Genomic DNA, 27,616 nt, shown 5'->3' with positions numbered 1-27,616 from the left:
CCTTCTCTGCCTGAAGTCACATCAGCTGTGCTTCTCCCTAGGCTTAGTCCCTCTCCCTGGTCTACAATGCACAAGGGACACAGAGATATTCCCAGTTTCTCTAGAACACAGAGACTCTGCACTCGCCCAAGGCTGCAGGAGATTAACCAGCTCTGAAAGGGGGACATGGGGCTGCAGCGTCAAGCACTGCAGTAAAGAGCCATGCACATGCCACCCTCTGGAGTTGTAATGCAAAACAAAGCAGTTTCTACAGGACACACTGAAAGAGTTAAATATCCTACCAACCAAACCAGCTCCTCACTTAACCTGAGATCCATGAGCTCCCAAGGCAGCTGCCAGTCCTCCCTGGATTGTGTAGGGAAGGGTTCTCAGCCCCTCAGTGCTGTGGATCCTGCTGCCTGACAAAACCACTTTTGTCCATCAAAACCACCACACTTCTGTATTTCCACTTACTACAGATATGCTGGGAGATTCAAAGTTTGAGGCACAGAGTCACTGTGGTAGCAGGAACTATACAAGTACCTCACAGAGAATTTGGGACCATATTGTCCCCAACGAGGCCTTGGTATTTTAAAATCATCAACTCAAGTTGGTGGCTGAATACCAGAAGCCTTTGATGACAACAGCCACATACAAACTGACAACTTCTTTTCCCCTCTATCATGGCAAGTTAACTACCAAAGCAGTACTCATGACTATATTTCTACATAAATAAGAACTCCCAGTGACATGAGTTTAGCATGAGCTAGACATACATAAATGTAATTCTTACTAATAGGCACATTTGGAGCTGTCAACAGTTATTTGAGTATAACACTAAGTAGCATGAAGAGACAGCCATAAACACTCCATATTAATTCAACTTGCAAGAAGGAGGTCAGGGGACAAAAAGCAAAGCAAAACAAAACCCAGAACTTGTCAGATGGAAAAGGACAAAACCAGTTGGAAAATAATTTTATTTTTCAGACTTCTAAGAAAATTTACAAACAATGGTGGTGTAAAAAAAAAAAAACCTATAAAAAAGTTGACATTTCTCAAACTATAGCATCAAAGGAAGTTACAGAGCAACAAGCATACAATGAAATTCTATTCATCAAATTAGTATTAGTTAAGTAGTTAAAAACATAATAAGTAAAGTCTAATAATAAATCTCTACAGCTTACTCAGAAATTGTAACAATCAATTCTGAGCTTAAATTATACTTACAATAGACAATTAATTCACCTCTGCAATCATCTACAGCACTGAAATCATCTAGGTCAAATTACATAGCAAAAGCACACCTTGGAAATCTGTAAAGGACATCCTGAGCACAGCACAATTACATACAACAGAAAGCAAATCACCCGGCATGCTTGCTTCTTAGCCCCCAATGTCTAACATGAAATACAATAGACAAGTAATAGAAGCAATATTTAGTAACTCTTGTCATGCTGGTTCTATTTTTCATGCAATGTGACAGAAAGGCTTCCTTGCCCCGTTTTCTGTTTGAGCCTTGGCACTTTCCCAGGCCTGTTCTCCCTGTTTTCATCACCACCTTTGTCACTAGAGGAGCAGGTGGTTGTTAACAAGTCAATCCCATCAGGACCCCCACCATGCCCATCTTCACTCTGCAACCTCTCTCCAACTCTCCACATGCTGAACTCCAACATGCACACAGACATGCCCGAAACTACAAACCTAACCTCCAAAGGGCACAAACAAACTAATGCTTATAGCCTTAATTACTGCTGCAGACTCTCCTCCACTCAGGTCACTTTAAATAGTAGGCATTTAAAAGCCATTAACACAATTTAATTAACAGCTTAACTCAAAATTGCAAAGGAACTCCAAACACCAGCACATTAAAGCTTTTTGAGCACGAATTTGAATAAACATTAAAACCTGGTGTTTTCATCAACCCATAAATCAACTCTTCCTGGCCCTAACTTAAAATATATTCTGTTCAAAGTACAAGGAGTAATAATTATTTTTTAGTTACAGCCTATGGATTTGTTCTTTCATTGAACTCATCAGGAGAAATGCCAAAGACAGCGTCCATTAAATACTGCTAAAATAACTCATTCATGACAGTTCAAGAGAGTGCACCAAAGGGTTATTTTTTCTTTCAAAAGTAAAAACAAACCCATGAATCATTCCATTTAATGAGACTTCTTTCGTGACTGCTTATAAATGGATTGATTAAAAAAAAAAGCAGATGTACATATCTCATGCTAAAACAAAAGTTAGGAAGAAGGTTGCACCAGTGTTTATCACTAAATTTGTTTAAGTATAGACAATATCTGAAATTCTTGCCAACTTATTAGGGCAGCTAGAAACACTGTTAAACCTGACACCGCTTTGTAAAAAAAGATGTGGGTATTTATGTCATTGGGGTCAACAGGCAGTTGTAATGACATAATTTACTTTTTTTTACTTAATGATTTTGAAGATATCCAATGGAACACTCACTTTCAGCTTCCCATCTTCCACAGATAGCCAGGGTAAGATCTGACAAATTCACATCTAAACCAACAATTCTGGTCACCCAGAAACATTTAGGCCATGTGAGCTAATTGTAGCTGAATTACTCCTTTCCTCCCTGCCTATAACAAACCCACTTTTAAGCTTTCCAACCCCAAAGCAGAGCCTTTCCAGAAATCAGTCTTGGTTATTTTTCCCAAATTGTCCCTGACTACAGAGAGCAGCCACAGGAAGCCAACAGCAGATGTTGGCTGTGCACCCCATTGCCAGCAGCCACACTTCCAGAACTGGGCTGGAGGCCTTTGAGGGCTTGTGGTGCAGGTGGCTGGCAAGGATGGCCTTGGAAAAATCACTGATTCCACTGACCACAGCCTTAGACAACTTGTCCCACAGGTGCCTCCCTACCTGCCAGGTGCTCCAGGCACACGGCACAGGAACATCCAAGGTGCTGTGATGGGGCTGTGCAAGTGGCCCAGGCAGACAGAGCTTTCCAGTTTGCAAACATGTGAAGGCACTCAATGCAAATGCATGAAACACCTCATGAGAAGAAAACAATCCCTCAAATTTATAACCTTTTAATTTTTCTTTCTTCACCTACTAGGCATTCAAGCCCTTTCCATAGCAGTGGTTTATGTAATCTCATATTAAATTAAATGCACACACTTCAATGGCAGTGTTTAATTCTTCATGCAGAAGTCTCTCTTGCTGAATCCTTGCTTCACACATTCCCTAAATTAAGCACTCCCTCTAGCCTTCCCAGCCTTTCAACAGCTCACTAATACAAGTAGCTTTAACTTCAAGTTTAGCAAACACATTCACAAAAAAAAAATCTTCTCTAGCATGGATAAAATCAGATACATTTTCATACAATGTATAATTGATGTATAAAGCTTACTGCCATAAAAAGACAAGAACATAGCAGGTCCAAAAAGAATTTATAAGAATATCAGTCTTAGATACTGGCAAATGTGTTTGGAAAGACAAGTGAACCTTCACAGTTTAGGTATTAATTCTTTACATGACTGGTGATAAAAATAAATTTCTCTGCAAATAAACTGTCCTGTTTGTAGACTGTTTGTGAAGTTTTGTGTACCTGCTCTAAAGTGCCTGTCATTGGCCAGTCACAGAACCAGACTGCCATGCTGACTTGGCTATCTTGTATTTCCTCAGTGAGAAACGGGTCTAACCTGGCTTCTTGTGCAAGGCATGCTCAAACTACAGGGACAAAGAAAAGGAAAACATCAATAAAATAAAAGTATGCACTCAGATCTCCTTAAGAGCAGCACGTACTATTTCACCTCCCTTCTTTCTTTGTAAAACAGCAAAACAGGTCAGTGTCTTTCATGCTTGCTTGCCAGCCATTATATGACAAATCCAATGCCTGAAAAACTTTCCTCTTTCACTTACACGTACCCAAAGCCAAAACTGGCCAATTTAAAAGTAGTGGTTGTGGTCTCTATTGTTCAGTGTTTCCTTGACTAGGAACAGATTTTGAGGAAACCATGTGCTAAGCCTCTCCATTTCAGCATGAACAACAGAAAAAGTTATTACCTGTTCAGAATATAAAGGAAACAATATTACTTATGACCTACAACTTAGGTAACTTTAGATTAATCATGCTCTATTAACTAAGGGTCGTTAGCATCCGCTCAGTGTTAGGTATTTACCTTTAGTCCACCACAGATTGGACAAGATGAAAAAAGAGCTCTTGTCATCCCAGGGTGGGGGCTACATGTGTCACAGGGGTCAGCTGAGGCCCCACCAGGTGGTGACAGCTCACTACTTTTGGAGTCTGACACCTGTCCTTGTGGTTTTGTGTCAGACCACCTTGAAACAAAATCCACATATGTCTCATCACTTGAGTCCTTGCTGCTTTCTGTGAGTAAGGATGAAGGCCTCCCTCTGTGCTGGCTGTGCTCAGCTCCCCTCCGTGCTTCCAAGTGTGGCAGCAGCAGTCTTGGGTCACTGGCACCTTGAGCTGGCAGGGCCTGGTCCTTGGGTAGCGTGGAATCTGCACTCTTGAGCTGCACTTCCTTAGAAGCTGCCTGTAACACACTCCTGGGTATATCATAAATGTGTCTGAGAGAGCTGGGAACCTGATACTCTGATCCCACACCTCTCTGGGACTCACTGTGAGGGCAAGTACATAGACTCTGATCTGAAGGGAAGTTCAATGGCAAGCTTAGCAATGATCCAAACTCATCGCCATGGCAAATGTCTAAGCTCCCAGCATAGGAAGAGAAGCTCCCAGAGTAGGAAGAGTGACTCCCAGTAGCTATCCCACTGTCAGAAGAGCTCTGACGTCCTATTTCCTGCAGCTGTCTGGACCGCAGGGGCTTCGGAGGGGGTTTGGTGGTGCCACGTGCCCCTTCTGGAAGGGTCTTCTCTTCTCCCAGGTGAATGCCCTTGGCAGCTGCCAGCCCATGGCTCTCCTGAGAGGTGCTGGCTGAAGATTGCTCAGGCCACACTGTCAGCCTGCTCCCAATGCTGACATCCGAGTGGCTGGTATCTGAAGATGAGCTCGAAATACTCCTGTCATCTCCTGGAAAAGAAGGAAACACATCAACCTACGTTTAAAACACAATCAACAGACTCAAGCATGGCAAGTATGTACTAACAGGAAGGGCCCAGAGATTCCATCTGCTTTTTGTAAGTGGAACTGCCGTCAGAAAGCCAGAAATTCCTGCAATAACTCACAGCCCCACGGGAAAAATAAAATGCAATGGTATGTTACCTTGCCATAATCCTACCACACTGTGGAACATCATGCATTCGAGGTTAAATTCTTAAAAGTTTATGCACCAAGCTCTGCCCTTTTCAAACATATTTTACTTTCATACAGTTAATTGGGTTGCTGTACCAAAATATAATCATACATCACTGTACAAATAAAAATAAGAATAATATTGCTATAAAAATGTTTACATGTCTATATATGAAAATGTCCTCTGTGATTAATTTATGTCTATATTGCAAGATAGTTTCTTCAATGACAGTTGCAAGAAAGGCATTTTAGCAGGTAATTACTGCCATCATGCCATTGGCATGAAAGAGCACAAGGACAAAACATAAACATCACAAACAAATAAAAAACCAAACAAATACAAAACCACGTTCTTGTAGCACAAAGTCCGAAACTGTACATGAAGTTGGGTCGCGATTTCTGACCAGAAGGACTGGATTTAAAATTAAAAAAAAAAAACAGGCATGCTTATCTATCAAGTCTTATTTTTTTCTATCCATTCAGTTAAGTCTAGTAGTTATGTGCAAATTAAGAAAAACCTCAGGAAGTCTCACTGGAATTCAGTCACAAACCCCATTACCCAGCAGTGTCTGGGCCAAAGCAGCCATGGACATGTATATAAGCACATAATTAAGCTCCTGAGGATCTTCACAGGGACAATTTTTAGGCTTGTAGGCTTCAGAGTCAAGAGCAAAGCAGATGTTTGGATGATTTAACTTTGGCTATTAAACAGTTCAAATGGCAGTTCAGGGCACGGGCCCTTTTACAAATCCAGTGCTAGACACCAATTCTACTTTGATACACTAATAACTCCAGAAAAGGCATGTACAGATAGCAGAGAAAAGCACAGGAGTCCTATGTGTTACTGCAAAAATCTGCCATAAGTCTGATGTGTGAACCCTACAAGTGAGTCCATCTCACAGGCGGCATTGACTAAGGTACTTAAGCAAATATCAGATTTGATGCAGACAGTTCTTTTTAAGTTTTACATGCAAGAATTCAGTAGGACTCAGCATCCTAAATGTTCTTCCTGGTTTAATAGTGCTTGATTCAAAACTCAGTCTGCTGAATTGAAAACCTCCAATGTACATCAAAGGACTTCAGACAATGCTGTTGGAGAACTGCCTCACAGGAAACATAACAAATCAAATGTCTTGACCATTTCTCTAGTATTTTTTCTTGTAAGCTCCACATATTATAACACAGACAATACAACTTTTAAAGCCTGGGCAGGAAGGAACATAATATATTATATTTATTTAATTAAAGATATTTCTTACCTCCACTACCTTGACGACTTGTATGGGACAGCAAGCTCAAACGCTTTTCTAATTGCAAAGCTTCATGAGCCAATCTTTCTTCTGAATAGGCTGGGTTTGTACTTGGATCTTTAAAAAGAAACAAAAAATAAATAAAATAAATAAATAGATAGACAAATAAATAAATGAGGTCATATGGAAAATAAATAAAAAATAAGGAAAGAGAAAAAGACATTCTTATGCTTTAAATGCTGATTGGAAAAATGTATGGCACAATCTGACTTCAAGCATATCCTGGGCATGTGCTACACAGTAACTTATAAAAGATTTTCAGAGATTATACCCAATGTCTGTAATAGTTACCACCAGGGACAGAACACTGAAAAGCACAGCACCAAAGACAATAGCTACAGAAATAATTAGCATCAATCAGGTCTAGAGAACTTGAAAGTTAATTTGACCCACGTAAAATCTGTCCTGAATTCACTGGATTCACTGGGATTTTTAACATTCAAAAAAACCTAATTTTTCATCCTAGAAATTTACAAATCTACATCATAAAGTCAGAATCAGAAGGATTAAACTGACATCTTCCAATCCAGATCATCTATTTACAAAGACTTTGCCTTCAAGTTGGATGTTCAGACAGTCATTAAGTTCAGATGTCAGAGATAAAATAAGCAACCTGGTGGCTCTCTGTCTTCATGTTTGAGACAAGACAAGTTAGGACGATATAAACCACTTCTAAAATGTACTGGTATGGATTTTCCCCATATATTTTAGTGAGCTTGCCATTCCAGCTGAGATTATTTCACTGAAGGCAGCTCATTATATTCCAAAAAAAAAAAAAAAAAGCAGAAAGACCAAAAAAAAGCAGAATGTGGAAGTCTCATCAGTAAAACAGGCCAGTTTCCTCTAAATCATTTTATTTCCAGAAGGCATAACAATAAAACCAGATGTTGGAAGTAATAATAACCATTATCCCAAGAGAAACCTTACAGATCCCTTCAAATAGCAGTGATGAGTCTGTCATGCTCAGCAGTTGCAGAGGATAAGGTCTGCTGACTTGTTCATCATCAGAAACTTCAGTAATTCTTATTAACACACAGGGAAAGTAATTAATGACAGCAAAAACAGATTAGCTTCCTCACAACTGCTGCACTTGTATATCTGATCAAATGGGCAGCAGAAGCAAACCACAAAAACACTGAATCATTTAATGAAAGGAAAAGAGGATGAAAAAGGCTATACATTGTTGTGATTGAATTAGTAAAACAAAAACCAGTTGGAAAGATGGAAGTTTCATTTTCACCCCAGGTCTTTTATTTTTAAAAGACTTGGTTTTAATATTGTCAACACAGCAGTCAAAGCAAGCTCATAACCAGGGGAAGGAGCACTGCCAGCTCAGCTGAAGCTCCATGGGAGCTCCCTACATTATCAACTGCCCCAAGAAACAAACTGCCACATCTCTCCTCTCTAATCATATTTCCTTTCTGACTTGTCCTAGGTAGGAACAGAAATGACAATGCTGAACTTTCTAACTTTTCTTTCCTATGTCAAGGAGGTTTCCATCTTTGGCAGTCTGCAATCTGGGTAAGATGAGCAGAAAAACCAAGATATACACAATCCACCTATAACAACAAACATTGGAACCCAAGGGTGTTCTAACAGGGACAAGGCAACAATGGCCATGACACACAAGGTCTGTGACCTCTGTGTGTCCCAGCTCAGACAGAAAATAGGAATGTTTGATGTGGATTATTTTGCTAGGTGTCCATTCCTACTTACACTGCAAGACAGTTACATTAAGCATTGAGTACCTCAAACCTGTGTGACTGCTTACTCAAATGTAACCCCCAGTGCTTCCATATGGACCTCTTCCAAAGGAAAGCACAACATTTGGCCACCAGCACCTATGGTGCAACCCAGACATGTCCATGCAAAGATCTTCTCAGTAGCATACAGTGTTACAAGCTGCTGCCTATTTTTTTAATGTCCTCTACTCCAGTTACTTTAGTGTATCTAGTTAAATTCCTTATGTCCAAAAAGGTCCCAGAAAGATGGTCTACAAGCACTTTAAGTATAAAGTTGTCATAACAGATCAGCAAGTTGGTCAAACAAAGATGCAAACAGACACTAATCCTTCTCATACCAAAGAATTGTCAGTAGGAAAGGTCCTTTCACTTTCCTCAGAAAATGACTACTGGACAAATACAGATGTTCAGAACTAGGGCACCTACACAACAACTAGTTTTTGAAGTAAATTATGTCCCTCTTACAGACAGCAAAAGACATAATTTAAAAAAAAATCAAACAACTGATCTCGTAAAATTATAATAAAATACAAGATGAGGTAGGAGGGAAGTTGAAGTCAGAAAGTTTGCACTTCACATGTTCAATTGCTTCCAGAAGTCAAATTCCCTCTCAGCTACACAGCTACAGAACACACCAGGTTTCACCCAACAACATGAAACCTCTAGGAATACTGTCTGTCCAACAGAACTGGAAATTTTTTGGTTAACCTTCCCCTTAAAGATTGCCTATGGATAAAATGTTTGTATAAAATTGTGTTCATAGTTATGTTCTGCTCTCATCACCCAGGTTTGTGAAAGATTAAGCAGAAAAACCTTCCTCAGCAAGTTCTAGGAAATACCTATTGAAAACTTCAAAACTTGACAAACATACAGTCTAAGTTTTAGGTAATTACCTATCAGGCTTAATCAAGTCTTTGTTTCACCTTGAATCTTCTCTGCTAATAAGCCAGACTTCCATGGAAAACACCCACAATATTATTTCCCAGAAGTAACAGATTCTTGTACCAGTATTTTTGGTTACAGATGACCAAGCTCTAATCAGGACATTTTCCTACAGGATCTGACTATGGATTGAAGTCACTGGCAGCCACTTTTTAGGGACCAGTCCTCATTGGAGTGCATAACCTATGACCTCCCATGAGTGCTGCTGTGATAACCCTTTTTCTAATACATTTTTTAGGCCATAATACCACAAAGTTGGATTTGTTGGCATCATCCTCTACCTTTAGCATGCCCAATACACAGCCTCTAAATTACTGGATGGCAAATTGCCACACTAGTAGCCCAGGGGGACAGAAGCAGCGTGACCGGTACTGAGCCAGCTGTCCAAGGAAGTTCCAACAGCTTCTGCCCACACTACATCCGAGAGCAGCTCCAAGAACAATCAGTACCTTCCTTTCCCTGTTAACAAATGGATCCTGTCTTGTGATTCATTCAGGTCCTTCAATTAATAATTTTTTATCATTTTCCAATCAAACATGGATCCCTTGCTATGAAGAAAATCATCTTTTATGTGAGGCAGTCATCGAAATCTTCTTAAACGCTGCTTTGGGGCAAAGGGGAAGGATTACATCAAATTTAGCTGGACTAAAAATGCCTCTGCTGGAGATTTTATTTTTACATTACGTTGGTGGGTATTCATTAAAGCCACATCAGCTGCTCATCGTGGGAGATTTAGAATATTTTGGTAACATAGGAATAAAGTGTCATAGTAATTCAAAGCTCCAAGGCTGTTCAATAAGCACCTGTCAGGAAAAAATGTATTGTATCCAGTCAGTCAGCAGCTACCTAATTGATTATATGCACCTTTAAAATGCAACACTGGTTAATTACTTTGTTAAACAAAATTAAATAAGTTAGGCTGAAAATCTCTCTTTTCTTTCTTCCTGTGTAACTGTAGGCACATTTGTAAATCAGGCCTGGACCCTCACCTTCTAGCTAACATCTCCAAACCTTGTAAGATGTCTGGAGGAATGGAAAGATGCCCTAAAGGTTTAAGGAGGATCCATTTGGTACAAATACTGCAGAAGGCAGCCGCAGGGCTGTCTTGCAATGGCCAAAGGTGTATCAAGCTTCAACAAAAAAAAAAGAGCATCAGATGGATCCTCAGCAAGCAGCAACTGTACACCCTCCAATCAGTCACAAAGCAGCCTGAAAAAGCTTCCAGAATTAAAAAAAGAGCATCCAGACTATCAACATCACACCTGGGGTCTTTCCAGACTGCAGGACTAGACTGTCACATAATCAGATATAGAGAGTACTGATCTGCCCATTGATCAAAGATATCCCTGATGGGCTCTTGGGCCTTTGCTGTGCTCAGGTTTGGCATTCAATGTGAATCTTGCTAGCGAAAAAAAGGAGTTCAACACACACCTGATAAACAAACATTTCTCAAATAATAAGCATGCAATTCAGTATAGATTACAAACCAAGCAATCAGAGATTCATTACTAAGTCCATATCTAGACTTCTGTGAAGACAGAATGCAAATTCTCTGGACTGTTTTTTAAATATCTCCTCAAGGAAAAACAAAAAAGAGATCACACTAGTAGCCAGTTACAGCAGCTCTCTTCCAACTAATAGCTGTGGAAAACAAGCCATCCATAGCCATCACCCATTTGAGTCCTTTATTTAAAACATTACACTTCCTAAAAATATCTACAGATACCTATACCTACATGACCTTCACATTCCCATCTTCTATTCTTTGGGGGGGTTTTAGGAGACCTGATCAGGCAACTTTTAAACCATAAAACAACTAATTTTCTTTTCCTCTTCCAATTTATTTTGGGTGTACACATAATAGAATTATTTTTTTTTATTGTGAGAATCGTAATTTAATTCATTTCCAAAACATCACAGAATAATTCAGGTTGGAGGGGATCTCAGGAGTTCTCTCTGACTGGCTGCTCAAATCTGCTCTGCTGAGAAATTAGACCAGATTATGGTACTTTGCAAGGATAAGTCAAGTTTATGAGTTCCACTGCACTGGATTTTCATTGCATATTTTATACATGACATCATAAAATATGTACAGCAGTCATATATCCAAGTGATAAGAACATCATGCTTTTATGGAAACAAGGTATTGTTTTTAAAACTACAATCTTGAAAAGAAGATGTGAATATTGTCCTTGAGCAAACACCCCCTGCACACCCAGTTTACAAATTCCATTGGGATACTGGCTGTTTTACATTTGTTTAAGAATCACTATGGCAAGTAAGAAAACTGATCATTTTTCAGTCTTCTTCAAACCTGTACCATCTCCTATTAATTTCATGCTAACACATAAATATTTCAGCACCTTTTTGAACCATATTGCTGAGTTGTTCATACATTAAGCAACTGGCTTCATTCATTCATCCTTCCTACAAAGACAAGGACAGACTACATTGATTGCATAACATCTACAGATTATATCTGTGCTGTGGGAGTTGGTGTCCAACACTGTCACTGTTACTGCTTTTACCACATTACATTCCTTCTCAGTACATCTGCCCTTTGTGTGTTTTCCTTGCTTGAAAATACCACAGTGCTTCAAACATATCATGTTTAAGTTGGAAAGGCAAAGGCAAGATGCCAAATTCAAGTAGCAAACTGTGAAGAGAAGGTTTCTCTAAAAGCTTTTAAATTGCACAGAAGCAGCATATTGCATACATAAAGTACAGTTGAAGCTGTGTAGCATTCTGCAATGCAGTAAATATTGGAGGTTTCTTGGTAGAACCTCCAATTTGGAAGTTTTGATCTAGTTGCCTGAAGTGTACAGATAATTAATCTGTTTACAAGCTGATGCTTTCAAAGGTTGAGTGAATTTCAATACCTGACACATGGTATGCATCTGGTAGACTCGACCTTTTCAAGCAATACAGCACATTCTGTGTAACAACATACTTGATAAGGAAAATTAGTTTATGGATGAATCACCAGAACTGTACATCTGTGTGTGCCTTAAACAGATCTGTACAAGCTTCTGCATGGGATAATAAATAAAGAACATTAAACAAATATTTTTTCCAAGGAACACGTACATAGAGAGAAACAACAAACTGGAAGAGAAAAGGGTAAAATACACAGGAATGAAAGTTAGAGGGCTCAAGGTAGCTTGGATAAATAAAAGCAGAGTCTGCAATTACACGAGCACAACTCTTGACAAAACACTTCTCCTGTCCAGGGAAATGAGATTAAGTCAAGTGGATGAGATTTTAATGGCAAGTACATCAAGCACAGAAGAGAAATGGAAAGACCTCAGGAAAAAGATCTTCTCTTACAAAAAACACCAAATACTCCCCAGGACACTCCACATCCACTTCATGCACCTCAGTGAGGTCAGAGCTCCTGAAGGAGGGAAGAGATTGTGGTATGTGGCACAACAACCCACAAACACCAGAAGTGATAACTAACATGTGAAAGCAGATTTACTCCTACATGCTTGCGAAAAATGAATCTGCAAAGATTCATTGTGCTAAAATTAAAATTTAAAATTAAAATAATAAGAAAAAAAAAAAAGACAACAGAATAGTTGTTTGTGGGCTTAATTTTTCCAGACAGAAATTTTTGTTTGACTAAAATTTGTTTGGCAAGACTTCGGGGTTGTACATATATATTTACATACACACATAGTTTTAGATATGCAGAAAAATGTGTGCAATAGCAAAGCTTTAAGCATAAACATTGATTTTTGTGTTTCTGTTGGTTTTTTTTCTGTTTGCTTCTTTTTTTTAAACACTACAGTTAATTGAATGCAAACATATACCATCATACAAGAATGACTTTTTTGTCTACTATTCTGCTTGATTATTTAACTTGCTTCTGCCTTATAGCCATGAGAAAGACAACATGAACTGAGACTCATGTTTACTGAATTTACTAATTTTTAAGTAATAACTTTTTCATACTTTATTTTCACAAGCTTCACATTATCTAATAAGCTAAAGATCTAATCTTTCCCATCACATTTCCTTCCTGCAATCTTAACCTTATAACAGCAATAAAACCCTGTTGAACACTTATTAACTGCCTAACACACAAACTCTAAGTATTCCACAAATCCCATCTCATCCTTCACCATTCTTGCAACCTCTTCCTACTGTATGCCAGCACCAAATCAAAGACAATTTTCTGCAATTTCATTTCTACACTTTTGTCCTGTTTGACAGAGTCATTCTGACTCAATACTTTACTTCATCTGCTGAAATCAAAAGGAAATAGGCTTTATTATGATGCCATTCAAATTCCTCTTTGAACACTGCAGTACATGCAGCACTTACCACAAAATAGGAAAAGGAATTTAATCCTGAGACATAAGGAAAAAAGCTCAAGTTGAAAAACTTAAATATGATGTGGAGGCTTGACAAAGTTTTCTAAGGCTGACAAGACTTAGAACTTCATTTTGGAGAAACTCAAAATGTTGCAGAAGTTAGTTTTCCATTAAACTATCAAAATAGCAATGCAGACATGGATCCAAGTTAAATGTCTAAGTTTAAAACTAAAATTTAGGATTCCCTTCAATTCAAATAGCCATCTTTTAGTACTGTTAAATAAGAGAGGGTTGGAGTTAGCAATATAACCAGAAGCATGAATGAACCAGAGCAGCAGGGGGAAACTGGGTACATCCAGCTTATAAATCTGTACAGTGACATTTCAGAATGAAAACCACTTTGCACCCTGCACACCCTCAGTGTCTGCAAGCTGCTCTCACACCAGCAGCAGTGGGTGTGAGACATGACAAGCTCCTGCTTCACTGGGTTACTCTGGACTTCCTGTATTAACCTGGGAGCACTGGACGCAGACCAAAGGGGCCTTTGGTCGGGGAGATGCCGCGGACGATGCAGTCGAACAGAAAGCTGATCTGCTCCCCTTCAGCACAAGAGAGGAAAAAAACACCAGCCCCTGCAAGAAAGCACAACATAAATATGTATGGTTTTCACCTGAAAACACTAGAAATATATTTAGCTGAAGCTATTTATAATGTAGCAATCAAAAGAGTTTTAAGTGCAAGCCATGAAAAGAAGTCAACAAGATATTCTCCTGGGAAAAGAAATAAAAAATTCAGGTCAGCACACACACACTATACCACAAACATACATATAAATTCAATAGCTATCTAATAATTCATGCTAATTTTATGACATTCAGGCAGTTAAAGTAGTGTCCTAGAACAACAGAATGGCTTGGGTTGGAAGGGACCTTAAGGATGGATCATCTACTTCCAATCCCCCCTGAATGTCAAAACAGACACCTTACTCTCAACAGCTGTGCAAGTCTTTTGTTCTTATTTACCCCTAAAATTTTGGGGTCAAACTTTCCTATGCAGGAAGTGTCAAGAATACTTAAAGTGACTTCAAAAGAATGAACCAAGTTAATTCCACTTTTAACCACTTTTAAGCAAGAGGAGCTTTTTATATGCCAACAAATTAGAATTTGGTTATATTGCTGGATTATAGTATAAATTTTCCTAGACTAAGTCCTATGTGTCTATTATTAACATAATGTAACACAACTCCACAGGTTGTCATCAGATCTTTACCCTTTGCTCTATTCTGATATTTGCTTTCCATTCATTAAGAATAGCCCCAAGCAAAATTAGAATGAGATTCACTAAATAAACAAACAAGTTAGGAGCTCCATGACACATGGCTGCATGAACAACACAAAAGACTAGAAGGGCTCCACAGAACATTTTATAAATTGTCAGTCCAAATATAAATCACATCAGGGAAAAAAAGTTATTATCTTAAAACATCAGACAAAAGACCATCCCAGTAACCAGCAATTTTAGGGAAATAAAATCTCAATACCAGACAAAAAAGGAAATGAAATTAGTATATAGACCTAGAAGAAGTGCTGCCACTTCACCAGAGCCAAGCATACTAGCAAACTCCAATATAAAATCTTAGACCTGCAGTAGGGTTTTGCACATTACTTTTCTTGTGACTCAGGCCCTAATTTGGACATGTTTGACTTCTGCATGTCTCTAGCCAATTCTGAGTTGCATATGTATTTTTTTCAATTTTACTCAAAGAAGCACAGCTGATCTTGACTAGAATGACTGCATCCCCATCACTTTCCAAACATATGCCCTGTCATTCCCAACAGGATACTCACATTTCACTTTAGAAATTTATACACTTTTGACAGCTTGACAAAGGGCTGTGTGATTCAAACAAAAAGGATCACATAAAGTGGATCACAACCCACAACACCTACTTGAGTAAATTAAGTATAACCAGCAAACTGTAAACCAATCTCTCTAGGAAAAACATATTCTGGTCCACACTCTTGTCATTCCCAATTTATGTCACATCTAAGTCTCTCCCAGTTCTGCTTAAATCTATTCAAGACAACATTGTTAGAGACATCTTCATAACTTGATTTGTCACTCCACTGCATTTGCATCTCTTCAAATCTTACCTATCAAGAATTCTTCAGCCAAAGAAACATGAACCCGCCCTGGCTTCATGATCAGAGGCTATCTAGGAGAATACAACACTAATCACACAGCCTGACAGATATGAAGGTTTCTGCTGGTCACTCACTTGCAGTCTTGCCCCATCTCTTCCCATCTTTAGGGATGCCAAAGGAGATGCCAAAGTCAGAGAACATTGTATTAGGATAAAAAATCCTGACTGCATTGTATTCAGGAATTATCTGAAATTCAGCTTTTTCTTTGAGCTGACTTCTCCTCCCTGAACAGAGCACAGAGAGTCTACAGGAACAGGACCTTTGCATTCTATGCAGCAAAAGCAAGCAGGATATAAACACAACACAGCAGAAGACATTCAGGTCTCAAGCACAGTGATACACTATGTGGCTTGATAATTCAACAGAATCCTACACCTCCCTGTTGCCACTCAGGGCAAAAAAAAGATTCCTCAAATGTTTCTGTACATAAGGAGTACATCTGGACCATTTTGTTCTTTTATCACCTTTCTTAAGAGTTACTTAAACTCCAAAGAGGCTCTACAAGCCTTTGACTTTAATGGAAACAAAGAAAGTAAATGTGTGTGTGTGTAAGCTTGCCGCTTAACTCAAAGGATTTTTTCTGCAAATAATTATCAGTCATCTGGAAATCCCAAAACCAAATGTGATGACCTTTATATAACCAGTGCAAAGAGTGTATGTCCATGTGCATGTGGATACAAATCCAACAGAAAAATACAATAATCTCTTTGTAGATTCTATTCTTAATTGCTGACTGACTCTCACAGGAAACATTTTCTTTCTAGTTTTGTTAGGTAGGACTAGATTGCAAGGGAAGAAAGAAGTCTGAGGGTCCTTGCAGAAAACATCAAGTGAGATGAATGAGTAGGCAGGGCTTAACTAAAGCATACATAAAAGCAAGTGATTACATTTCTTTTCTCCTTTCTTGAGAAAACGGAGAAATTCACAACTGGAAATTACATATCTCAGTCATGTGTTGGAACTGGTTTGGTGCACAGACATTTAGAAGCCAAGGAATGTGTGGCATGCACAATGTAATAGCACGCAGCTGTTCACCAGACTGAAGGGCTCACTCAGCTCTCTCCATGGCCTATGAGACTTGGTGAAATGCAGCCTCCAGCCACTCGCATGAGACTGAAACACTCAGCCAGTCCTCTGTGGCAATCAGCAGTGAAGCACTGAACAGTCCCTCAAACATTCAGGACAAGTTGCCAATTTCATAAAACTTCAAGTACTACTTAATCTTGCCAATGTTGATTTTAACTGATCATATGGACAAACACACTTTAAAAATGGACAATAGCCAAAAATTACTTCAATCTCTGTAGTGTGTGTGAAACTAGGGAGGAAGAGTCAGTTCTTTCCCATTAATTACTATTCCTAACATAGAACACTAGAGCCTGAAGCCTTTTAGCTGCAGGACAGGCAGGAACCAGAGCAGCTCATTCCATAGCAATCAGCACATCCATCCCAACCCAGCCTCGAGCAGCCCCTTCAGAAGGGACCTCACACTGCACTTCTCTGTGGGGAAAATGACACAGTATTCCTATTATTGCCAACTAAGATATGGGCATGACAACTAAAAATAGATAAATAATGTTGGTTGCCTGCAGTAGGCCTAAGTAGGAGACAGCACAAAATATCTGCATATAGAGACATTTCAATCTATGCAACCCAGGATTTTTCAAAAAATTCCAGATCTTGCCCGAGTTTAACCATCTCTACTCCTTCTTAATTTCAAATGAATGCAGAAGGGAAAACAAGAAAGAAAAGAAGGAAGGAAGTACCAAATTTTATCAAAGCACCAAAAGGATCACAGAAATATTCCCACTTATCCTGCAATTAGCATTTGTTCTTTCAAAGGGCACTAAGGGTCCCACAAGTTCCCTTCTTCAAGGAGATGCTGTCAGAAAATATGAGGCAGCTTTAAACCAGGCTCTGGCAGCTAATCCTGGCGCACTTGAACATGGAGAGCCTGAATTCTCCTGGTGTTAATGTGCCCTTTTATTACCCTCCTTGAATTTTTTCACACTGACCTCCAAGTGAAGATTCTCCTGGCAACTGGTCATTTTAACTGGTGCACACTAATTGAGCTGGGAACGTGGGAAAGTGAAAGGCTCCACCTCTCCATTGACTGCTAGGCCAAGACACCAGCTTTTTTCAAATAGTGTGTGACTAAGCTTCAGCTACAGAGAGAACAAAATTTTGGCCCAGAAAATAACTTATCTGCAGCTTTCAGAAGCAGAAAAAATATTTTTTAAATCTCTAGCAGTACAATTATGGTGTTAAGAGTAAGAGAAGTTCAGAATGTAAATGTTCTTCTTCCTATTTGTGAATAAACTTGTGTGAACCATCTTGAAAATGCACCTAGACTTAATGTTTGAAATCTCAACATTATCTCAGATGGTTTCCCTCTTCCTGGAATGAGTACCAAAGCCTTTGGAGTTGAATTAAACCTGTACTAAGCAACAGAACATAATGAAATATTATATCTTTATAAAAACTTCTGTGAGGAAGCACGAAACAGAAAGCTAAAACAAATTCATATCCTTTTAGACCTCAGTTCTACCACAGATATAACCAAAAAAGCTCTGCTTCAGTTTCAGGCTTCATGTCTTTTGTTATGGAGAGGCAATCAAACCACAAGATTACTGGTTCCTTTTAATGAGGTATTTATTACAGTGATATTTAAACCTTAAACTCACTAATCCTCTGCATTCAGACCTCCACAGGATGAATGTGAGCAAAGATATGGTTTAACCTGTAGGAAAGTAACATTAATAATAGAGTCTGCATAATATTATATTACACTTACATGACAGGGTAATGGAGAGTGCCTTTGTTTAGGAATTAAAACAACTTCGGTAATAACATATCAATTTTTTTCCTGAACACTACTTGTTTGTCTCAAGAATTCCAGAGGACTGAGGTAAAAGCTATCTGAAGAAAGATGGTCCTTCTCTTTATCAACACACTTTTGACAAGAATAACCAGAGTTATATTTTAATTTAGGTTCTATTTTCAAAAAGCCTTTTCTTATAGTGGCAATATTAAATCAAGTGTTTAGACTAAACACATATTTAAATGTTGTTATGCCTGTGGGTATGTTTGACTGCTTAGTTAAGAGCAACAACTCCTTTAACAAGATCAGCTTGAACCTGTAAAGAGTTTCCAACTGTGGCAGGCAATTTTCTACCAAATTGACTGTGCTGTTCTTCTCTCTGAATGCACACCTGCAGGGGAAAGACAAATATCCCTTCATGGCAACTGAAAGGGCTCAGCTACCAACACACATTTCTTAACAATGATCCACAAGGTAGTGGGACCTTTTCCAAGGCACTTTTCTAATTCTGTTTGCTTGTAACCTTAAAAAAAAATCAATAATTTCATATTTTTTAAAGTATGCACACAGGGGAGCTACGGATGATCCCGTTTCTCACCAGAAACTAGGGTAAGTTTAAGGGAGGAAAAAAAAGAAAAAAACCACCATAGATAATTCAGGTTCCATCACCTACAGTTCCTCATTTCACAGAATCATTGAGGCTGGAAAAGATCCTGACATAATCAAGTCCAACCTTTGACTGGACACCACCATGTCAACTAAGTGTCATGTCCAGTCATTTCTTAAACACCTTCAGGGATGCTGATTTCACCACCTCTCCAGGCATCTCATTTCAATGCTTGACAACCCTTGCTGTGCAGAAATTCCTCTCAAAGCCCAACCTAAACCTCCTCTGGCACAGCCTGAGGCCACTTCCTCTCATCATATCCCTTGTTGCCTGGGAGAAGAGACCAATCCCCGCCAGGCCACACCCTCCATCAGGTCAGAAAGAGGTCAGGAATTTTGGGTTTCCACTCCATAGAAGTAGAGCAGCCAGAATTTACATGCAGAGCAACAGTATGCAAGTCCCAGGAAGAATATATTTGGATTTGGATCAACTCTGAAATCTAATTTTTCAGTTTATTTATTGAAAAAAGTATGCAAGTCAAACAACTTCACATCCAAACTGGCAATCTGCATACCCATCTGTGCTCACAGGCCATCAATTCAGCATGGCTTCAAACTCTGCTTATGAAATTAAAACCTTATTAATAAAAACCTAATTATATGTTATTATACCTGTGCATTTATTAACCATCCCTTTCAGATCTTGTATACATTTTACCTGAAGTAAGAAATTGAGAAGTCCTAAATTGCCCATGGGAACAAGAGCTTTATCTCCATGTAAAGCTGTATCTTAGCTACTAGGCTGTGGAAACTAGCTTCAGCCTGCTCGCTTTCATTCTGACCCCAAATATCACATGGCTCCACCCCATAGTTGCAAAGCTGTTAATAGGGAAGGGACCAGAGAGTTGTTCTAACTTTAAGGAGTAAAAAGTCCTCTATGGGATTTAGAAATTAGCATTTAAAAAATGAGAACACTGATGCCGCCTGTAACCTCAAAGCTCCAGATCACTTTCCCCTCAGCAAACAACAAAACAATTAATCACAATTTAATAATCTGTACATTAAGCCATTTTACCTTATCTCTTGCACAACACAAGCCATAAAATTTCATTACCTTATTTTTGCTATGTATTCAATAGCAGCTTTTGACTAAACATCTTCTGGAGAGCCACAGGGCAATTTTTAGCCAGGACTGCACACAGTCACATTTCTCCTGAACACCAGGGTTGAAGCCTGCAGAAATCTACTCAGAACAGACCCTCTGATAAGAGGCTGCCTGTTTGACAAAGTAGCACAGCTGGCTCTGCAGTCTCCATTAGGAATGAGAGTGCATTTACATTTCTGCAAAAGGCAGCAAGCAACATTTGGAGGTTCCATTTGTACTTACAGAAGCCGCACCTGGTGCCCCCTTCGAAGATGAATCCGTTCGGGACAGCCCCGTAGCGCCGCAGATCCGAGAGCTTCCACTGCCCCATGACGCTGGGAGGAAGGTCTTTCACCAGGACAAGGATGTCATTGCAGAAATGCAGGGTAGCAGGCCCACTCTCTAGTTTTGTGCCAGGGGCTACAAAGACTTGAAATCTATGAACTACCAAATAAGGAAAAAAATATTACTACAGGATATACAAGTGTTGTGTGATTCAGCTGTGGTATTTGGACCAAACCCTGCCCACACCATGAGACTCTGGCATAAAGATCTACATGGAGCTCAGACAGCGACATGTAAGTAGCTGTAAGGCCATTACCCTCTATTATGCCAGTTTAGGATTGAAAAAAATCCACCATATCTTGCTCTAATGCTACAAATGATAAAAGTTGCAATGCTACAATAATTTATCCTAAATCCTCCAGGCTAATCCCTATCTCAGATTAGTCAATCATCCAGCCCAGACTTCACTTACCTCTTCCATCCTTGCATCATTACATGGGTTGCTTTCTGTCTCCTCCTCTAACCTGTGGCTCTCCTTTCTCACATGCATACAATAAAAATAAAATGGTCCTCAAGGAGACCAAAGGCCAAGGCTCAAAGAACTAAACAAATCTCTCTATCACTGACTCATCTGCAACCTTTAATAAACTGCTTCACTTCCTCCCTAGCAGTAAAATGAGGAAAATTATATTTTCCACCTTTGTGATTATTTCATGAGTTGGTGATGGTAGATGCCAAGACATTTTATATTACTAGGAAACAAAGTGATGTATAAGTAACAAACACTTTTGGATGTCAGTTATTTTTTTCGTATTTCACATCCTGAATTTTAAAAGAGTGGAGAAATAAAAAGAAATACATATCTCATTCAAGTTTACAAAATCTAGGTTCAAATCTCAATCCCAGTATCATCTATATTGCAGTACCCTTACCAAAAGCAGTTGTTCTAGGCTGGTCTTCCATTTTCTCTTCCAAGGCTATTGCATTCTGAATAATAAGTTACTGGGATCACTCAAATCTCAGTGTTTCAAAGGGAACAATTTAAGTGAGCAAGCATACAATTCTCAAACAATTGTTTTGACCTCCACTACTGTTCTAGTTTCTTTCATATTGTGATTAGACACAAAAAAACCAACCAACAAACAAAATAAAAACAATAAACCCACAACAAATTTTTTAAAAAATAAACAACATCTGTCTTGGTAGAGAGAAGCATCGAGACACTTATATTTCCAGAAGGAGGTTTTTGGTGGTGTTTATCAAGAAGCAACATAGACTTAGTCTTTGGTTATGCATCAAAGATCACACAAACAGCTCCCTGCCTATGAAATCTACTGGATAACTTCCAGGTACTCTCAGTTCTTGCATCAACTCTTCCCTGTTTCTTGCCCATGCCTCGTCAAGCATCACAAATTTCATCTGGGTCTGAGTCTTGCTTCTCATCTAACTGCTTGCTGTATTCTTAGTCACGATCCGAGCTGTAAGCCAACTCCTCATCTATGACATGCATTTGCTAAGTTCCCTGAGGCTCCAGCAGAATTAGCCACAAAGTCATTCGAGTGAAATGTGCAAGGAGACAGAGATAGATCTAACTAACCACAGCTCTGCTTACAGCCCTGCCAGCAGCACTGCTAGGGAGCAAATCAATAGTCACACCATGTCCCCTTTTGGGCACACAGTTGTTACGCAATCTGCTTGAACATCAGCTATCAAAAGGACAGCAAAACCATCATGATCAATAACGCTCAGAAAGCAATCTTTAATGCCATTTGTACTCCTCTGCCCAGAAGCTTGCTGGCAATTAAACCATGGGAGAAGCAGCATCAGGACTTATTCTGCTTCATAACTGAGGAATGAAGCCCACTCTTCACACGATCAGTTGCTGTTGGGAATTTAGCTGCTAAGGACTGGAAAAGTACAAAACTGTGGCTAATTCCAAGTCCTGCACCTGCACAGATAACAGTGTCCTTGGGCCTGGCTGTGGTATAATAACAAACAGTGAAAGAGGCATGAGAAAAGAGAGTGTAACCCCTAAGGAATGAGGATGAGTTAATGCTATAGTTTAACCAATAGATTGCTTGGCTTACAGAATATTCATAAGCTTATTATTTGCTGTATAAGTGTTTGATACTTTCTTCAATAAACGGGACTAGAAAGACCTGAGGGACCGGGACTGGACCTGAAGGGCCTGTGATGAACCAACTGGTGTCCTGGTCCCCTTCCTTCAACAAGTTGCAAGTTACAACAGCTGCTGAAAACAAAGAGCTCCAGCCCAAGTTCTAGACCACTGTCAAAATACAGCACACCCAACTCTGAACAAAGCCAAAGTAAAAGGAAAAGCACATTTGAAAATAAAGCTTTTCCCATACACCACTTTCTTGGTAAATTGGAATATTTTTTCAAAATTCTTCCCAGCATTCTCTTACTCTATAATAAAATACTTCCTAGACTTCTCTTACTCTATAAAATAAATTTGTGAAGACAGAGAGCTGAATATATCCCTGAACAAAAGGTACTACTTAAATCCATCACTTTCTTCAGCCCATCTTTTCTTTTTCACAGCTATGCACTGACCTGCGGAACACTAACTTCTCAAAATGAGTTGTGAGCCCAAGCACATTCCAGGAATCACATCCACCTCATCTGCTAAAAACTGAGAGAAAACACTGGGAACTCCAGTGTGAACGCCTCCATTCTGTGGTCCTCATTCAAGAACAGTGTCAGCTCCTTTCACTTTTTTTTTTTGCTTCCCAGACTCTGAGGTCATCTCTCCCTAACCTATTTTTATCATCCAGCCACCTTATTTTCAAGGCACACAAAGGCACCCTTACTACACTTTAGGAAAAAACACCAATCACCATCCTCTCTTCATCATCTTCTCTCTTTTCTATTCCTCTTTACTCAAACTAGACTCCCTTTGACTTTGTTCTCCTAACTGAACATGTACTGAAAGACAAAATTCTGAAAAAAGTTTCAATGCTTTGGTTTATTCTCCCACCCCTAAGATTTTTTGCAATTAACACAAATTATTGCCAGTTCAACCAATTACACTTGTTTTCTTACTTCTGCATTTCTTCACTTCCACACACACACAATCTCTCCCACTTCACCTTTACTCCATGGCTGCAGATGTCATAATCCAGTAGGCTCTATTCCTACCTCATTCACAGCTTTTCTTGAAAAAAAACCCTTTGCTGCTTTTCTATGTCATCCAATCCCAACCACAACCCTCACACCCAGACTGAGATTACTCCAGCACTACATCAGTGCAAGGTCACAAAAAACAGACCTACCCTGTTATATTCAAGTACTCCTTCAGCTTTTAGGACAAGTCTATGCCATATATAGATCCCAAACCTAGTTTAAAAAACCAACCAAACAAACAAAAACCTAAAACAAAAACACCAAACCAACACTGGAAGACTGTAGAGCTGTATCATCAAAGTGCACCAACCACTCCTACTACTCATGCTTGTATAGTTCAGCAAATCCTCTAACCTTTCCTGTTATGTAACGCATCATATTTGATAGCCCTGAGAGGTACATCCATATATCTCACTTCTTATAGTTCTACATATTTTTACTGTAAAATTCCCAGGCCATCTTTCTACATATGTACTGCAAAGGAACGAGCCCACAAACCCAACAGATGGCAGAGCATATGTAACAAATGATAAAGATTGCTAATGTGTGTCTCCCACACACCTACCCTCCTTCCCTAGTTATGACTAAACAAACATAAGACAGATACTATGGATTACCAACATTATCCCTCTTTGTTCACCACAGTTCATTTTAGAGCTGCTAACCAAGAAAATAAAATAGGAGGAAAGAGAAAGGTGAAGTTAGCTGGAAAGAATGTGTCTGATGACACTCCTTAGGGCAAAGTCTCCTTCTGAAATGGCACACTAGCAGCAATGAAAATTATCAATGCAACACCCAGTAGGCAGCTCAGCAAACTGGGCATGAATTGGCAAAGTTCTACTCAGGACTTTGCATCTCTTAATTCAGGCTCCCCCTGAGTCCTTTTGCCAGAATCCCTGAGTCAGTTGTAGGACCAGAAGCTTGATCACTTTGTTTCAAAGCTACACACCATCAGTGTCCAAATCAAAACCCCAAGTTAAGAGCTGCCATAATTATCCATCAGTACTGGGTGGTACTGTAGCCAAAACCTATTGGAAGGGATACCTGCTTTAACTTCTAAGGGAGAAAACAGTTTGTCCACTCTCAAATGAGTGACAATCTTGTCCTGAACTGTACTGTTTTATTTGCATTTTAGTTTCACCTTTCTTTGTTGTTTTTAATCCTGTGGGGGAAAACCCAAACCAGAGTGAGAAGACAAAGGTTACCTTCCCCCAGGCTGTAGCGTATTCGCACATCCCAGGCGTACATGGCTTCCTTGCTGTCAAACCCCAGCATCACAACCTGGGACAGACAGATGATGGCGAGCGTGTGATTGAGGCCCTCGTAGGAGAGCCCAGGATCCAAGCCACAGATGTCTTCTAAGGTCATGCTGCTCCTCTCCTTATGCCCTTTTGCTCGCTCAGATTTATCCTTGTACACCAGCATGAGCAAACAGTCTAAAAGAAGCAAAACTGTCAGAGATGATGATGCAGAGCACAGACCATAACAAATTTCTCAGCACTCTGCTGCAATACAAAGGAGCTTTAGACAACCGCAGGATCAGCTTGATCAAGTCAATGTAAAACTCTGATTTCTTTTCCCAGCCCACCCCCAGGTAGTTTATAGTCCTTGTTTTCAGGAAGCAAACACTGAAGGTGTGTTTTAATGGTTAAGTTGCAGGCTGAAAAAAAGGAGGTCAGCAATAAATCTTCCCTCTTTTATTCAAAGTCCAGTGGCATTTCAGATCCTCTCCTGAGTCCGGTGGGACTGGCTCATTAATTCAGAGCATTAGGAGCTATGCTAGGATAGCTGTTCACATTACAGACTCTAAAGACCGAGAGGCTATTGTTGTCTGTATTTTCATTAGAACATACTGAACCACAAATGAAATTCTTACAGCAGCTCACAGATTACCCAGCCACTAAATGGCAAGCAGACTGTGCTGTGAGATTGCTCCTGTCGGCTCAGGTTTCCTGGTTAAATGCTCCACAGCAGCCATTGCTAAAAATCATTATGTGCCACACCTTCTTTTTTTTTTTTTTAGTGTTTGCTTGTGTCACCAGTTGTGACTAACCCTTTTCCAGAGGTGTTTATTACACAGTAACCATGCAATGGCAGAAACCAGTTCAAGTGCCATGGCCCCATGGGGAAAGCAAGCAGTTCACAAGCAAACCCAAAAGGAAAGGGAAGTCACCTCTCCCACCTTTTGCATTTATGACAAAAGCAGCCCTCCTTCCCCCATATTCATTTCCTATCACACAGCACTCAGATGTAGATGAAATTAATGGTCAATATCAAAGCTGCAACATCCACAGCTTAAGCTGAGCTACAAACCACAAAAGACAAAGACCCCCATGTATTTTATAAATACTGGGGCTGGTGCTCCCAGTCCCACTGAGGTGCCCTGCAGCTCTCAGCTGGGCAAGGGACTGGCAAAATCTCCACCCACAGAGATGAAAAAGTACTGAAAGACTGAACTGTCTGCTAACTAATGCAGAGCTTTGCATGGATTCCCAATTGTCTTTGTGCACCTGTTAGCAAAAACAGCTGCAACCACAGTATTTAAACATTCTGCAATACAGTTGTGTGCCTGAAGAATGGCTATAGTTCATACACCAAGATAAGCAGGTCACCAGGGGCTTTTTAGTAAACCTAGCTAGATTAGCTAGAATAAAAATAGTATTTTTGAAGAATATTATCAGTCAGGCTCCACCATCTACAGCCTTCGAAGCTGGCTTACTCACAATGAAACTCAGGCCCATGTTCACAGATCGATGTACTAGCTCTATGATCAACAGATGCCCTTTCACTCAGGGAGGTTGAACAGATTTAGGTGAAATGCAGGCATTTCAAACACTAAAATATTACTGTCACAACTCAGGTAACAAAGAATTACTAAGAAGCCCTCAGTCTTTCTAACAAGATCCAAGAAAGGCTGCCAAAATCCATTCTGCAGCAGTGAGGATTCACGTTTTCCAAGTGTGGGCAACATTTAGCCCTAGAAAGAAGTACTTTTGGGCCCAAATGTTTTCCCTCTTGGGAACAGATGAGGAAACCTGAAGCCTGCTTTTCCCTCTGCAGCAGTAAAACATCAGCTCTGTGTAACGTTTTCAATTTCCCCTTCAGAAGCATGGAAACGATCTTTTTTTTTTCTTCTTAATTCAAAATGTCATTTTATTTTTAAATTGAAGTGATATTTTCTGTCAAAACACTGATCAAAAATAACTATCGAGCTTACAATGTCATGGGGTTTTTTTGGTGTTTTTTTTTTTTTTTACAGCCAGCAGTCACCCTGAAAAATTAAGTTCACCCTCAGAAAATTAAAATAAAAAAAAAGAAAGAAAGGAAAAAAAGAGTGCATTTGGAACCGGCACCAAATCCAATGCCTGTGCTTTGGAAAGTCACTTGAGTTCGTTCCGAGGCCGGACGCGGCTCCGGGCAGCGCAGCTCCGGGACGGCCCCGCCAGGGCTGTGCGGGCACTCGCCCCGGGGAGCCGGGCAAGCTGCGGGGCCCCGAGCCCGTCCCCACCGCCGGGCCCCTCTTACCTGCCACCGGGGAGGGCTTGCGCAGCACCAGCCACCTGCTCTTCCACTGCAACGAGAGGCAAAGGGACAGGGTTAGCCGGGGCCGCGCGGGGGAGAGCGGGCTCTCTCCCCTCAGGGCAAGGGGCGGCGGTCGGGGACCCCCGCGGGCCGAAGGGGTGCCGGGAGCGGGGACCTTTTTTCCGTCTCTCAACTTGACGTGACCCTCCACCACCACGGAATCCGTCATCTTCAGTCATGATTCCGGACAGCTGCGCCGGCTCGCTGCGCCCGCCCCGCGCTCCGGCCGCCCGAGGGGTCACTTCCAAAATAGCTTTATTAGGGCCCCGCGCGGGCGGGCGGCCAGCGCGGCC

General features: G+C 40.1%; 1 protein-coding gene across 4 annotated transcripts in view; it reads right to left on the bottom strand.

Moving 5' to 3' along the window:
• Positions 1–27,538, bottom strand: part of DOK7 (docking protein 7) — a 59,237-nt gene extending 31,699 nt beyond the window's left edge. For 2 of the 4 annotated variants that reach the window (XM_064710249.1, XM_064710250.1), the window contains exons 1-7: positions 27,439–27,538; positions 27,267–27,312; positions 24,947–25,192; positions 20,556–20,756; positions 14,050–14,169; positions 6,487–6,594; positions 4,131–5,005 (exon numbers count right to left, since the gene is read on the bottom strand). In XM_064710249.1, coding sequence (XP_064566319.1) covers positions 4,131–5,005; positions 6,487–6,594; positions 14,050–14,169; positions 20,556–20,756; positions 24,947–25,192; positions 27,267–27,312; positions 27,439–27,492 — 1,650 coding nt within the window. In that variant the 5' untranslated portion in view covers positions 27,493–27,538. Of the gene's footprint in view, positions 1–4,130; positions 5,006–6,486; positions 6,595–14,049; positions 14,170–20,555; positions 20,757–24,946; positions 25,193–27,266 lie in introns of all 4 variants that reach the window. The other 2 variants (XM_064710251.1, XM_064710248.1) reach the window with 2 other exon arrangements.
• Positions 27,539–27,616: the final 78 nt, after the last annotated feature.

Source organism: Zonotrichia leucophrys, chromosome 4 (assembly GCF_028769735.1).
Source record: "Zonotrichia leucophrys gambelii isolate GWCS_2022_RI chromosome 4, RI_Zleu_2.0, whole genome shotgun sequence".
In the NCBI taxonomy this organism is placed as follows: domain Eukaryota; kingdom Metazoa; phylum Chordata; class Aves; order Passeriformes; family Passerellidae; genus Zonotrichia; species Zonotrichia leucophrys.
This window is presented reverse-complemented; position numbering and strand designations above follow the sequence as displayed.